Source organism: Phyllostomus hastatus, unplaced genomic scaffold (assembly GCF_019186645.2).
Source record: "Phyllostomus hastatus isolate PE091 unplaced genomic scaffold, TTU_PhHast_1.1 phas_contig_41, whole genome shotgun sequence".
Taxonomy (NCBI): Eukaryota; Metazoa; Chordata; class Mammalia; order Chiroptera; family Phyllostomidae; genus Phyllostomus; species Phyllostomus hastatus.
The window spans coordinates 8,441,822-8,457,887 of record NW_025333876.1 but is presented as its reverse complement, the minus strand read 5'-3'; the positions used below and the strand labels follow the sequence as shown (position 1 = coordinate 8,457,887).

Genomic DNA, 16,066 nt, shown 5'->3' with positions numbered 1-16,066 from the left:
TCCCGAAATTGTTATCAATTTGGCTCAAATAAACTCATAAAAGGTCTCATAGGTTTGAATGTTTCTTACATTGACACTCTTATCTAGAAGGGCCCAACATTTTGGCTCTAACCCATCTTTTCCTAATCACTTTCTTCATGTCCTCACTTCTTCTTCCAGCTCACCCCACCCCTGTGAATACATCCATGTCAGGACTCCCCAGTCCCTGGCCTGGCTTCTTGTCTTTTTGCTTCACTCGCGAAGAGGAACCTAAAACCTGGTTTCTTCAATGACTTTCTATTCCTCTCCCAGGATGCTGAAGAAAAGTCCCTAAGCATAGGGTGGCCTCCAAGGCACCTCCCGCTTCTGGCCAAGGATCCTCAAATGGCCCCCACAAGGCTGCCTCACTTTCAGCAATGGCCCTCCATCTGACTGCCCTCATCCCTCTGAGGCTTAGCTCCACTCTCGTCTCCCTAGGAGACTGCCCTGGTGTCCTAAGTGGGCCTCACCCAAGGTGCTCACCAGCACCCATGCACCCCGCACCCATGCTCAGGTCTTGCTTCAATCTTCCTTTACCCTCTCTAGTGGGCACAGAATGTGGGTTTTTATCCTCTTGCAATGGAATGAATATCTATTTCCACTGAAAATCAATGAATTCCACTACAATGGACCTTGTGTACCAATAACCACTTCAGCAGTAGCCATTAACTCATGGGGAAGTTACAGAGACAGCAATTTCAAATGTATAACCAAACATTTGTCAAAAACATTAGTTTGAGGAACTTCCAGCCAAGATAGAGGCATAGGTAGACACACTGTGCCTCCTCGCACAACCAAGATAGGGACAACAATTTAGAAACAAAATAACAACCAGAACTGACAGAAAATTGAACTGTATGGAAGTTGGACAACCAATAAGTTAAAATAGGTAGGAGGAATGGAGTCAGGTAGCCGGGCGTGGGTTCCGGCGCGGAGAGCATTGGGACTGGGTGTGTGAGGCATCCGAAGCACACAAGACTGCAGCGGGCTGACCCTGAGCTCGCAAGTGGCAGCTGGCAGACGCTGGCTGAGGAGTGGCAACCAACAGACCCAGCGAGGTGGCGATTGTGAAGCACGGCACTGCGTGCAACCCAGGATCCCAGCGCTGGGAAACAGAGCCTTGGGGCACTGATTGAAAACACCTGTGGGGGTTAGGCGTAGGGAGAGACTCCCAGCCTCACAGAAGACGCTGTTGGAAAGTCCCACCAGGTACACAAGCCCACCCACACAGGAATTGGCACCAGAGGGGTCCAGTTTGCTCCGGGGAAGCAGCAGAAGGGACTGAGCTCCCATGGAGAGCAGAGCAAATGCCACTGTTCCCTCTCAGACCCTGCCCCCACAGACAGCATCACAACCCACCGACTGGGGTGCCCAGCCCTGGTGAACACTTAAGGCTCCGCCCCTCATATGTAACAGGCGCAACCAGACCAAAGGAAAAAAAGGAAGGCTCAAACAGAATTGAAAGCCCCACAGCCAATACTTTTAAGTGACCAAGAGATAGCCAACCTATCAGATGCACAGTTCAAAGCACTGGTGATCAGGATGCTCACAGAATTGGTTGATTTTGGTCACAAATTAGATGAAAAAAATGAAGGCTACAATATGTGAAATGAAAAAAAAATGCAAAGGGAACCAATAATGATGGAATGAAAGCTGGGTCTCACATCAATGGAGTGGACCAGAAATAAGAAAAAAACTTAGAACCAGAAAAGAATGAAGAAATAAGAATTAAAAAAAAAATAAGGAGAGGCTTAGGAACCTCCAGGACATCTTTAAATGTTCCAACATCTGAATTATAGTGGTACCAGAGGGGAAGAGGAAGAGCAACAAGTGGAAAAGTTATTTGAACAAATAATAAAGGAGAACTTCCCCCATCTGGCAAAGGAAATAGATTTCCAGGAATCCAGGAAGCTCAGAGAATTCCAAAAAAGTTGGACCCAAGGAGGAACACAACAAGGCACATCATAATTACATTAGGCAAGGTAAAAATGAAGGAGAGAATCCTAGAAGCAGCAAGAGATAAGGAGACAGTAACCTACAAAGGAGTTCCCATCAGACTGTCAGCTGATTTCTCAAAAGAGACCTTGCAGGCAAGAAGGGGCTGGAAAGAAGTATTTTAAGTCATGAAAGGCAAGAACCTACATCCCAGATTGCTCTATACAGCAAAGCTTTCATTTAGCATGGAAGGGCAGATCAAGTGCTTCTCAGATTAGGTCAAGTTAAAGGAGTTCATCATCACCAAGCCCTTATTTTATGAAATGTTAAAGGGACTTATCTAAGAAAAAGAAGATAAAAACATGTATGGTAAAATGATAGCAAACTCACAATTATTACAACCATACCTAAAACAAAAACAAAAAGAAAAACAAACTAAGCAAACAACTAGAACAGGAACAGAACCACAGAAATGGAGATCACATGGAGGGTTAGCAACAGGGGAGTGGGAGGAGGAAAGAGGGGGAAAAGGTATGGAGAATAAGTAGCATAGATGGTAGGTAGAAAATAGACAGGGGGAGGGCAAGAACAGTATGGGAAATGTAGAAGCTAAAGAACTTATGACACATGGACATGAACTAAAGGAGGGGAATATGGGTGGGAGAGTGTGTGCAGGGTGGAGGGGAATGAAGGGGGGTAATGGGACAACTGTAATAGCATAATCAATAAAATATATTTAAACATAAATAAGTAAATAAAGAAATAAATCTGAAAAAAAACCAAAAATTAGTTTGATAAGGTTCTAAGCTCAAAGAACTATAGAGTATCAAGACTCAGTTCACATTTCTTCTCTCACACCATCCACACTATCGAGTCTTGATCACAATAGTTTCTGTCCTCATTTAACTTCTTCCTCAGCAGATGCCAGGCAAGCCCTTTGGGGACACAGACTCTTCAGTGGCACCCCTACAAGGCCACAAGGTGTTAGTGCCTGGACCCAGCCCATGAGGCACTGGAGTATTTCAGAGCAGGCCTGGGAGCCCCGAGGGACTAAGAAAACCAGGAGAGGGGAGAGTCACAGAGCAGCTGCTAAGTCAGGCAGGGAGAAAATTGCAAAGTGTCCAAATGTTTATCAACATGGGGGTGATTGATCTCAGTGAGGGTGATTTTTAGCTGCATGAATGGAAAGAGGCAAAGTTAGACTAATGTAGTGGGGGCCTGGGATATGAAAAAAAAAAAAAGATCAAGTAGATAACACTGTAGCTCTTCAACTGGGAGAAGAGAAAAATGGCAGTGGAGTAGATCCCAGATTTTGCAGGGCCTGAAGTTTATAATCTGGAGAAAGAACAAAAACTATGAAAATAATATAGCTCTAACAATAAAAATGTATTTATAGGACCAAGGTAAATGGGCAACTGAAGCTGAAGCCCCACCCTCCACAGTCAATGTGCTGGTGGCTAGTGCTGTGCCCAGGGCACACAGGGCAGACTGCCTTCTGTGGCTCTCTGGCCACTAGACCACAGACTCCTGAAGGACCCTGTCTCACAGTGATACACCTGATACATGACCCACCTCAGGTGTCAGGTATATTTACTGTAGCACAAACCAGGCACAGTAAATGTTTGTTAAATATAGTCATAGATGCTCTCATCACATGTTATGTGAAGATTTCAAATAGGAGAATTACTCATTCCATCTCCTCAGAGTTTTAACAGTTAATAGAGTTCATGGGAAATCGTACTCACTTTGGACTAGTGTGACGCATGGCCTGCTGACAGATAAAAGAGAAAGCATTGAAATAAAAATCGACAAAATGATTCTTACCACAGCAAAGCTAAAATGTGAGAGAAGCAGCCACATAATGGAACACAGATCAGGAAGTGACAGAGGAAAAAAGTGCTTATTGACACAGAAAGCTGTTTATGTTATTTTGAGGAGGAAATTGTGGGGTTAAAGCCAGTATTTTTGTTAAAAAAAAGTCCTATTTTAAAAATATATGTATTGATCTATGTTTGTATATATTTGTAAAATGCCCAGGAAGACACATACCAAAATGCTGGCAGTGATCTCAAAGTGCTAGGATGGGTGATGTTCACTTCTTCCTTTATATATTGTTATTTGAATTAAAATATGACTTAAAAAAGTAGCCTACCTGATTTTTTCAAAAACACTTATTTCTTTAATAATATGAAAAAAGATGGCTTTCCTATTCTGAAAAGATATGATTCCATTTCCATTTTGAAAGAAAAATGAGAGAAGTACAAAGAGGAGCAAAGTATGGATACGAACAAGTCAGTGGGACAAATTAAAAAGCAGGCATTGCCACTGAGAAAGATGAGCACATGACTATATGTATGCATGTCCTCTGCAACTCTGCTGGAATTGGAATAAAACCAGATCCTTAAACATTGATGTCTGCTTATCCGTCACCTGGGACAGTACTACTCAGAGTGGAGGCAGAAAACCTGCCAGCCCACAAGCTGTCACCTGCTCTCAATGAGGTGAGCACAGAACTTGATGAGAGTTGACAAGCTTGCATGTCGATTTGACATTCCAATATCCAAGTGTGTGATCATTTTGCTAGTGATGTCAGTGAGACTGGACAAAAAGTTAACTATACCACAGACAGTTTGAGAAGCACCAAGGACACGCTCCCAATTCTACAGTTAATGAGAATAAGGTTGGGAAGGATAAATGTTCCTTCTGAGTCACAGAGCTGGTCAATGGTAAAGCCCGGAGAGAGATACAGAGTCTTGTCCACCACACTTGGCTTTTACTCCATAAGTCTTGGATTTTTGTCCAACAGAATGAGAAGCAATTACTGTTTCCTGGTTAAGGATTCTTAAGAAGATTGGCTCTGAGTTCAAATTCAAGAGAAAACAGAACTGAGACATTACTTTGCGACTTCAAATCCAAAGAATGCACGGCCATGGCTGTAACTTCCTGCACTCAGACCTCTAAGCACATTTCTTCCTAAAGATCTCCATACCTGCTTCAAACACCAGCTCTTCCAGGAATGATCTCTGCGTCCTCCTCCCAAGCTGAACCCCTCTGCTTCTATTTCCACAGCTCTTGTTTTCCTCGCATACCACATGGCCCTGGCAGAGGAACTGGTGTTCACCTTATGCTCCCATATAACGAGCACCTTGAGCATGGGGCCAACTCTTACTACGCACAACTGTTTCTTCACTCCACAGAGCATAGCACATTGCGATTAATGTTTTCCGAGGAGAGGAAGGAAGACTTAACACAAGGCAATACATGAAGACACTGACATCAATGGCCTTTTACAAAGTAAGTGATTATGAATCTGGGAAAATGTAATCAACGCTCAGATCGCATGAATTTGATTATCAATGATACATATTTTCTTTCACATTTTTGTTAGACTTTGTAAATGCAATAATGCATAAAATGTGCAAGATATTCTTGTAGTTTTCATCATGTGGACTTTTTAATATGTTGTATTTCTTTTGTAAGTCAATATTAAAGCAGTGCCTTTATAAAATCTTATTACTGAATCTCATTTTCTTTTATGAAATATAACCATGTAACCAAAGGGGTTTCTGCTCAAACAGATTGTATACATATTTTCATTTGTTTTTTTGGTAATAACTGGAGACTTGAAGATAAATACTAACTATATTTTATATTAGTTTTGAATATCACATGATATTTTGCCAATTTGGACAAAAGAAAGCACTTCTTGAAATGTTTGCTGTTTTCTTTGGGGAGAATACTTCAGAAAATTCAGAAATTTGAATTCTTTGAAAATTCAGAAAACTGATTTTTAAAATGGAATGCATGAATTACTAATATACTTCTATTTTTGGACTAGCAATGAAAACTTTCTATATTCTGTAAATTATTTATCCATTTTCTTTTGCCTCATAATAGTCTCCTCTCATTCTCTAATCCTTTTTGGAATTTTAGCTAACGCTTTTCTCTTTTTCATACTTAAAGTATTTGTACTGTCTTTACTTCCTATTCTTCCCATTTTGCTCTTTTCCAGACAAAGAGTCAAGTTTGAGTCAAGTTTGACAGAAATACAAACATCTCTTAAAACACAGCAGTGCTCTGGGCCCGGTGTCCAGACAGGGAGTGATGCCTGCTACAGGTGCACCCCTCCCACCCCCGCCTCCTCACCCCACCTGGGGTTGCTTTGCAATGGCACTAATGAACACACACATGCATAATTTCTTCTTGCTGGGAATGTGATCCCTTCTTGCTGGGAATGGGACAAAAGGGAGAATGGTCTAGTTTTTCATAATAGTTCCAGAAAGACAATGAGGTTCTCTGGAAAGTTACTCTATATAAACAAATTTCTGACTTTAACATAAAAAAGGCATTAGGGGCTCAGAGAGATACATTATCCTGACCTACATAAACCTCAATCAATTTATCTTTCTTTCTTAGGTCTACAAAAATCCTTTTCCAGTTTAAAATAATTTAAAAAACCCCATGGCCTGATTCATGTTATGTCTACTCCTCTCCCCACCCCCAAATCCAATTCCACGTCCTGAGCTGGTATTTGATCATTATGGCCCTTTGGGAACATAAACTGTACACTAGTGATTCTCAGACTTTAGTTATTATAAAAATTACCTGGAGAACTGTTTAAAAAACACAGACACAGATTCTTGGATCCATGCCCAGGGACTGCAATTCTGGGATAGGGTTTGTGTAGGTCTGGGCTGGGACCCAAGAGTTTGTAATTCTAACACGTGCCTGGGTGTCTCTGAAGCACGAGTGGTCTACAGACCACACCTGAATAGCACCCTTCTGAGACCCTAACTCCTAGTCACATTATGGTGAGTGGATGGCAAGGTACATTTTAATCTAGTTCATGGTATGAGTCACCAACTTTGCTGGATGCATAATAAGTAAGGGCTGTATACAACTGAAAATGATGACTTGCATCACTCTCTTTCTCTCCTCTTCCTAAGGTGTGAGGCAGTGTTAGGAGTCAGGATTTAAATCCCAGGTCTGTCCCTAATAGTTGGTGATCTGCAGAAAGTTATTTAGCCACTGTGGGACTCAGTTTTCTCACCTGTAAAAAGTAGTAATAATCACACTATATCCAACATCAAAAGGTTATTTAGACGATCACATTAGTTGATGCATGTAAATTGCTTAGAATAGTGCTGGACTTATTTATGGAACCTGTAAATGTTGGCTGTCATTATTAATGTCTAGTTAAGCAGATGTAGTAGTAAAGTGAAATTAAAGGGAAACCTGTCACCAGAATCATGAAGTTGGTTGACATCATTCAAGAGGTTAGCAGGCTATTTACTGCTATTTCTTCCTGCTGCCAAACTGCTCCCATTATCAGCCCTCCAGAGGAGAGAAAGAGATAGAGGCTGGGCATCGGTTGGGTTCTTTAAGCAGCTCCAGGTAAAGAAAGGCTGGGTGATTACCTGCGCTATCCCTGATTTCCATTATGTGGCTGTTTCACTAATGGCTCAAGTCAGCAACGCATAAGAGCTCTCCTACATCTAATCACAGAGGCCAATAGAGCTTCGGCAAGAAGCACCTCCAAATTAGACGTAGAAAGTTCCCAACTATGAAAAAGACATGTGACTGTCTAACAATGTGGAAATGTTTTTAAAAAGCAAGATATATTATTCAGGCATTTAACAATGATTTTATGCATAGATTCTACTTACATAGGAAAAATGTTAAGTCTTTATACTGTGACAGATTCTAAATGAGAAACAGAAAAAGTAACAAGAAATTTTAAGTTCAAATTTAGAAAAGGAGCTTATTTATTCTATCTTGTTTCATAACTAAGAGTACTTCTTTATGTTCCAAGAGGCAGGAAAGAGTGCCTTGCCTGTGGGCTCACAACCTGAAAGGACAAACTGAAACAGCATGCAGCAATTAGTGGAGAAGCTGGCTCTCGGATACAAGAGAATTCTTTCTCCTTAAGCCTCTTCTTCTTCCTAAGGACTTTCTTTTCCACTAATTTTCCCCCTTCACTTTGTATTTATAAGCAAAGCATAAAAGATAAAACACCAGGAAAATGTTTCTTTGATGTAAAATGTAATAAGGAGTACTAAAGAATGATGGAGAAATCAATTGTAAGGAAATTGAAACAGTGCTTTGTGGGTGAGGACAGAACTTCAACCCTAAAGATTGCGGAATAACAAGGTTGGAAGGAAAGATATTAAGGAGAAGCCATAATAAAAGAAGATATCTAAATGCCACTGGGTTTAATACAGATTACAATGAGAGCAGTGATAAAAAAAATTACCAAAGAGGCTTCACCCAAGCACAGGGAGTCATTAATAATTTGGGTAAATAGGTAAGGTAAAAGTTGGATAATCTAAATGCATCAATGGTAACTCATATACAAGTTCACTACAGTATATTATTAATTAACATTAGGGAATTACTTTTAGTGAGTACAATATAAGAATTAGAGGCCAGGTCTACGAGAGAAATAGGTGAAAGTTGATGATGTTCAATAAATACATCAATATTTTGATGTAAGGAGAACCAAGTTGGCTGAGTAGTAATTAGAAAGGAAAAGCAGTTCTGAGCACATTCATATATTTACTTATAATAGTTAAATTCATTAGTCCATCTGAATATTAGTCCAAAGTAGTCAGTCAGATGAAAAACAAAGGTATAACGACACAGAGCAAGAAAGCAATGAAAGAAAGAGGAAAAGGGGAGAGGAAAAGTCAACAGGGGAGAGGAAGCAAAAGTAAAAGTGAGGTCCAGTCAAAGAAAGAGGATGATATCTATAATGACCAAAGAAAGAGGATGACCAAAGAAAGAGGATGATATCTATAATGGCTCAACTAAGACACAACTCAGTAAATAAAAAAATTAACTATAAACTAAGAAATTACATGAAAGCAATTCTGAATCTCTGTAAAGGATAAATATGAGGTCTGTCTAGAAAAAGTCCAGCCATTGTTAACATGATGAGAATGGTTTGCGTGACATTGATGTAACCCTAAAGCTAAGAAGAGTGTACTGAAATGCGCATGCATGAACAATGATGACTTCACTGTACTAGTCAGTGGGGGTGGTAGACACTGTTGAGTGAGCATGTGTACTGTGTGGCTCTCTTATTCAAAATGACTGAGCAAGTAGAGCAACAGATCTGCATCAGATTTTGCATTAAGCTTGAACATTCCACCACAGAAACTATTTGGATGATTCAGAAGTCTGCAGCTCTGGGCAACTGGTGATTGACAGCTTCATCACAACAATGTGCCTGCTCATGCATCATGTCTCATGCAGAGTTTTTTGGCAAAACATCAAATCACCCAGGTGTCTCAGCCCTCTTACAGATTTGGCAGGGTCCCAGATTTGACACCCTGTGTCTTCTGTCTTTTTGTTTTGTTTTGTTTTTCAAAACTAAAATCAGCTTTGAAAGGGAAGAGATTTCAGATCATTGATGATAATGATGATAAGGAAAATATAATGGGGCAGCTGATGGTGATTAGGAGAACGGTGTGAGGTCCCAAGGTGCCGACTTTGAAGGGGACTGAGGTGTCATTGTCCTACGTACAGTGTTTCTTGTATCTTCTTCAATAAATGTCTCTATTTTTCATAGTACATGGCTGGATACTTTTCTGGACAGACCTTGTTGGCCTTTATCCCTCAAGTTCATTTCACAGAAATTCCTTGGAAAGCTTGAGTTCACATCCCTCATGAACCAGCTTCAAGGAACTTTCCACAGAGCAAGAAGTCTACTTAATTTTTAAACCAGGGATGATAACACACATACCAAATTTTTTGTTTAGGGTTATAAGTTGTAATAACTGTACTACGCACAATTCATAATGTGTAGTAGCTTTACGTTCACTGTTCAGGATAGCTAAACTATTGTTCTTAAACTTAAAAAGTCTTATTCATTATTTTTTTCATAATTTTTTATCCTCACCCAAGGACATCTTTTTCACTGATTTTAGAGAGACAAAAGGAGAGAAAGAGAAACATCAATTGGTTGCCTTCTGTACATGCCCCGACTGGTGATCAAACCCACAACATAGGCAGGTGCCCTGACCAGGAATAGAACACGCAGCCTTTTGGTGGATGGGATGATGCTCCAACCAACTGAGCCACACTGAGCCAGGGCATTTTTTTCACTTTAAATAATTTTTTATTTTTCAATTACAGATGATGTACAATACTAGTTTCAGGTGTATAATCCAGTGATTAGACATTTATATAACTTACTAAGTGATCACCCCTATAAACCTAGTACCCATCTGACACCATGCTATTATTACAATATTATTCACTATATTCCCTATCTGTACTTTATATCCCCATGACTATCCTGTCAGTACCAATTTGTACTTAATCCCTTCACCTTTTTCACCCATCCCTTTAACCCCCATCCCATCTGGCAAATGTCAAAATGTTTTCTTTATCTATGAGTATGTTTCTTTTCTGCTGCTTCATTTGTTTTTAGATTCCACATATGAATGAAATCATATGGCATTTGTCTTCCTCTGTCTGACTTATTTCACTCAGCACTATTCCAAGTTCATCCTTGTTGCTGCAGGAGGCAAGATTTCATAGATTTCATTTTTTTAATGGCTGAGCCATATTCCATTGTATATATGCACCACTTCTTCTTTATCCATTCAACTATTGATGGACATTTAGGTTGCTTCCATATCTTGTCTATTGTAAATAATGCTGCAATGAACATATGGATGTATATTTCATTTTGATTTAGTGTTTTTGGTATCTTTGGATAAATACCCAGAGTGTAGAATTGCTGGGTCCTTCTTTGTCTCTTGTTGGTTATACAGTCATTGTTTTAAAGTCTATTTTGTCTGGTGTAAGTATTGCTACCCCAGTTTTTATTCCCATCTTCACGAAATATCTTTTTCTATCCTTTTACTTTCGGTCTGCCTTTTGATCTGAAGTGAGTCTCTTGTAGACAGCATATAGGAGTCTTGTTTTCTTAACCGTTCAACCAATGTATGTCTTTTGATTTCAGTATTTAATCCATTTGCATTTAAAGTAATTATATATGTATTTATTGAATAATTTTATTTTTCATATTTTTAAATCTTTTTTTCCTTCTTCTTCTTAAAGAAAACCCTTTAACATTTCTTGTAATACTGTTTTGGTGGTGCTGCACTTCTTTAGGTTTTGTCTGGAAAGTTCTTTATCTGTCCTTGGATTCTAAATGATAGCTTTGCTGTGTAAAGTAATCTTGTTTCATGCTAATCCCTTCTGGTCTGCCAAGTTTCTGTTCAGAAATCAGCTGACAGTACTAAGGGGACTCTCTTTTAGGTAACTAACTTCTTTTCTCTTGCTGCTTTTAAGATTCTTTGTCTTTGACCTTTGGCATTTTAATTATGATGTATCTTGGTGTGGGCCTCTTTGGGTTTATCTCATTTGGGACTCTCAGTGCTTCCTGGACTTGTATGTATTTTCTTCACCAGGTTAGGGAAGTTTTCTGTTATTATTTTTTCAAATAGGTTCTCATTTCTTGCTGTCTCTCTTCTCCTTCGGGCACTCCCATGATGTGAGTGTTGGTATGCCTGAAGTTGTCCCAGTGGCTCCTTAAATTATCATTTTGGGGGGTTCTTTTTTCTTTTTGTTGTTCTGACTGGGGTTTTCTGATTACCTTCCAAATTGCTGATTTGATCCTGTGCTTCATCTACTCTACTATTGATTCCTTGTAATGTATTCTTCATTTCAATTACTGTCTTCATTTCTGACTGGTTCTTTTTTTACATTTCCTATCTCTTTGTTGAATATCTTACTAAGTTCATCTACTCTTTCCCTAAGTTCATTCAGCATCCTTATAACCAGTGTTTTGAACTCTGCATCTGGTAGGTTGTTTATCTCCATTTTGTTTAGTTCTTTTTCTGGAGTTTTGTTCTGTTCTTTCATTTGGGCCATGTTTCTTTGTCTCCTCATTTTGGCTCCCCGCCTGTGTTTGTTTCTATGTATTAGGTAGAGCTGCTATGCTTCCAGGTGTTGGTAGGGTGGCCTTACATAGTATGTGTCCTGTAGGGTCCAGTGGTATAGCCTTCCAAGTCACCAGAGCTGCGTGCTCAGGTACACCCCCATGTGGGCTATGTGCACCTCCTTGTTGTAGTTTAGCCTCAATTGCTGTTGGCACATCAACTCAAAGGATTTACCCCAGGCCAATTGGCTGGGAGGACTGGCCATACCACCACTGAGGATCAGCTGTGCAGGGACCCACCCCATGGAGCAGAACTTACTTTAGCAGGGCTCTGGTGCTCACTGAGTCTGCCCCTGAGTGTGTCGCTTGTGGAAGTGGTTGGGTGGTGCTTTGACATGATCTGAAGCTGTCCACCAGGTTCATTGGCTTGGGGCCTCCTGGGAAATGCAGGCCAAGGTCATCCTCCACCTATGTTCTGCCTGGGGCTACCAGCATGAGTTACAAAGGAAACTGTAAACGGCTTCTATTTGTGCTGGGCTTTGAGGTATCCAGGAGAGGCCAAGCTGTGAGCCAAAGTTGGCTGCTGCTAGTGCCAGGCCTTGGGCCCACTTAATGAGAGGTACTGGACATGCTAAGGCCAAATGCTGCTTGTTTGAGAGATTTTAGGAACATCTGAAGCATGAGCCAAGACAGGCTGTTAGTATGGAAAAACCACTAAAAAGAGCTTGGGTGGGCCCAAAAGTTGGGTGGGGCTAGGTCTCAAGGAGTTATTGGTCAGCAAACAATGATAGGTTGATGGAGACTGATATGTCACCCACCTGCTGGCTCTGTTGGGGAGGGCTCAGAAAAGGAACAATGGCCTCTACCAGCACTTCTGTCTAAGAGAAAGCTGCCCTTCTAGTTCTTGCCCTGATGCCAGAAAATTCAGCTCCTGCCAGATGTTCCTTGTGCCTTTTGAGCTGCTGCCCCAGAACTTGAGCTCTGAGGAGTGAGTCTGAATAAGCCCATGCAGGCCCTTTAAGGGAAACTGCCTGGGACTCCAGAATCCCTCTTGTCTCACTCAGCCTCAATTCCTATCAGTGTTTACAGCCAAAAGTATGGGCACTTTTCTTCCTGGCACTGGTGGTATAGCTAGGAAGCCTGGTGTGGAGCTTGAACCTCCTCCTCTTCAAGGGGGACCTCTGCAGCTGAGATATCCCTCCCTATTTTTATCCAGCACACGTGGGTGTGGAACCATACCATTCAGCATCTCTGCCCCCCTACCAGTCTCAATGAGGCTTCTTGATATCCTTAGTTGTAGGGCTTCTGTTCAGCTAGATTTCAGGTGGTTCTTAATGATGGTTGTTCTGTAGTTTAGCTTTAATTTTGTTGTGGTTGTGGGAGAGGTGAGTACCGCATTTACCTACATTGCCACCTTGACCAGAACCAAACTTATAAAGTCTTAAGAGTAACTCCTTCCACAAAAATTCATGGTTCTTCACTACTTAACTTTATATAACTAATTGTGAGTACCAAAGAATGTTCTTGGTTTGAAATATGTCCTACTTTTTGATCCTTCTTAATGAAACAAATATAATAGTGATTATGATAACAACTTTGATAATTTGAACTTCCATTATAGCAGTTTAAATTTATAGAGCTTTTACACAGGTTCTATAATTTAATTAGCAAATTGGTTCATCGTGTTAAATTGGTCTTTATAGGAAGTTTTAATGATAGATCCTAGTGTGGCATTTTAATATCAACTTGATATGTTAAGGATTTTAAGGTAAAAATCTATACTGAGCTCATAATTCTTTTATAAGTAATACTTTAAAAAGAGTATAAAACAATCAGATCACATCTTCAAAGAGAAAACAAGATAACCACACTTTGAAAGCAAATATGGAATTTAGATTTAGTTATCAAAGATAATTACGTTCTTGAAGAAGTTTAAGGCAAAAAAGAATATATTTTCTATGAAAGGCAGATGCTCAAATATCATTTTAAACTTTTAAATATTCTAGGTTCAAACTTAAGAGAAATTATTCTTTTAAAGAAGAACATTGTTATTCCATATACTGCATGGAACATAGAAATATGTTTTAAATGGTTCCATGTATGTTAACATTATTCTCAAAGCCACCTACACTATAGAGTGCAAAAGTACTATATTGCATACAAGTAACTGCCTCCTAGTTTCCATGGGTAACAGGACTCTCAAATCGAAAGTAAGTCTAAAACTAATCTATTAATTGTCTGAAAATTAAGTCTATAATAAATTACTTAATAAATAAATTACCTTGTATTGTGCAAAATTACAATTACTTGTCTATTAGTATGATCCACTAAAGATGTTATTGAGTCTACTGTACTTTTTCCTGTTGGGAACTCACTTTTGATAGAACTTTATCCTAAAACTAACATTTTAGTTTTATGCCAGAGCAGGAAAAAAATTTCAACTTCATTTTACTGACAGAAGCCCCAACATCACTCAGCTGAGCTACAGAAGGCTGACATTTCAAAAATTAATGAACAGTAGTTTTTGGCCCATATGAGATACCTGTTCCCGTATTTCTTTCTTTTTTTCCAATCTCTTAAGTTTAGTTGCATATTCTTGAACTTCTTTTAATCCAATATCTGTGCAGAGACGAACCAAGAAACGCAGACCTAAATTGTGAAAATTATATTTAGAAAAGCTTTTGTGCACAGTGTTGAAAGTACAACGAATCATTAACCTCAGTCTTTTGGGACATGGGGATGATGTTCACAATGTTTCTCTTTTGAAAAATGTATTATAGAACAGTACGCTTGAAACCTATAATAATTTTACTAAACAATGTCACTCCAGTAAATTTAATAATTTTTTTAAAAAAAGCACATACACTGTATTCTCCTAGCCTGGAAGGACAGACTTCCCTGAAAGGGGTTTAAAGGGATTCCCTTCACCATCCTGTCCACACGACCTGTATCAGAGCCCTTCCCATATTATGCTCTGCCTCCCGGTCTGCTTTTCCTCTGTGGTACTTCTGACTACTGAAATATTCTATGAGTGTGTTGTCTTTGTCTGCCCACTAGGAAGCTCAATGAGAGCAAGGCTGTTCACCTGTTTTCTTTTTTGTGCTCAGTGCTATGCCAACACAGTAGTCACTCCATAAGAATTTGTAAATAAATGACCTATTCATGACCATTAGTGTTTTGTAAAGTAGCAGTACTAAAGTAATTAAAAATGCTATCCATTAGCATATAATTGCCTATGTACACATTACTAATTCATAATAAGGTAATTTATATTTTCTATGAATAATATACAACTATTCTTATCTATCAATCATCAGAAAGAGTGGGCTAGTGTAACAGTGTGCAGCCAAGAGGGGGGCCCCAAACAGGGATTTGAAATGGAGTCCGGAACTCAAGGTGTTTAGGAAATATTAGGATGTCCTCACTCCTACCCCCAAGGTGTGGGTTGGGGAAAGGGACATATAGAGCAGGGTCATTGAGAACTGTTTTGCATAGCAACAGCTTTGCAGCTAACCTCTGGTATGGCCATTTAACATATCTTATAACCTTTAACTGGTTGCATAGATATGTTAAATAGCTGTGGCCACACTCTGAGCCAGGGGAATGGAAGTAACTTCCCTGCCAAGATGTAACTGGGGGGCAGGTCCCCCGAGTTACAGCGCCTGTGTGAGAGTTTGGAGAAGACTGGCTCCATGACATGGGGCTACACCTGCCCAGACTCACGATGGTAGCCCAGTAAAGCTGGAAGGAGATGAGTGCTGGCAGGTGTAACTGATTGTAGGAGGAGTCGGAAATGGGGCTGCAGAGGAAGATTGGCCTGGGGATTTAAACCCAGACACGGCAGCATTTGAGGGGGGAGAACCACGCAGCTTTGGCAGAGTGGAGACTCCCTCAGCCATTGTGCAGAGAGGACCACTTGGCTTTGCCAGGGTGGGGACCCCCGCAGCTTTAGAAGGGGGAACCACCACTCAGCTTTAGCAGAGATCCCAGCGACACAGCTGATGGTGCCGGGAACTGAGGGAGGCCTACCAGCCAAGACGGATTACTGAGAAGAACCAGGGGCTGCCTGAGCCACAGACTTCTATTTCTTTTCCTGAGATATGGTACCCCAGACTGGGCAAAGGGGGGAAGGAAGGACTATGTGTGTTTGTGGGTGTTTTAAGGGACTTTGGGATTTTGATGAAGACATTAGGTCACTACTTTAAGTCTGTACAGCATTAA

General features: G+C 40.2%; 1 protein-coding gene across 7 annotated transcripts in view; it reads right to left on the bottom strand.

Annotated features, from left to right (window-relative positions):
- IFT88 (intraflagellar transport 88) overlaps positions 1–16,066 on the bottom strand; it is a 193,911-nt gene that overhangs the window by 32,482 nt on the left and 145,363 nt on the right. For all 7 annotated transcript variants that reach the window (XM_045844893.1, XM_045844899.1, XM_045844898.1 and 4 more), the window contains one exon: positions 14,388–14,494. In XM_045844893.1, the coding sequence (XP_045700849.1) occupies positions 14,388–14,494 (107 nt within the window). The remainder of the gene's footprint in view (positions 1–14,387; positions 14,495–16,066) is intronic.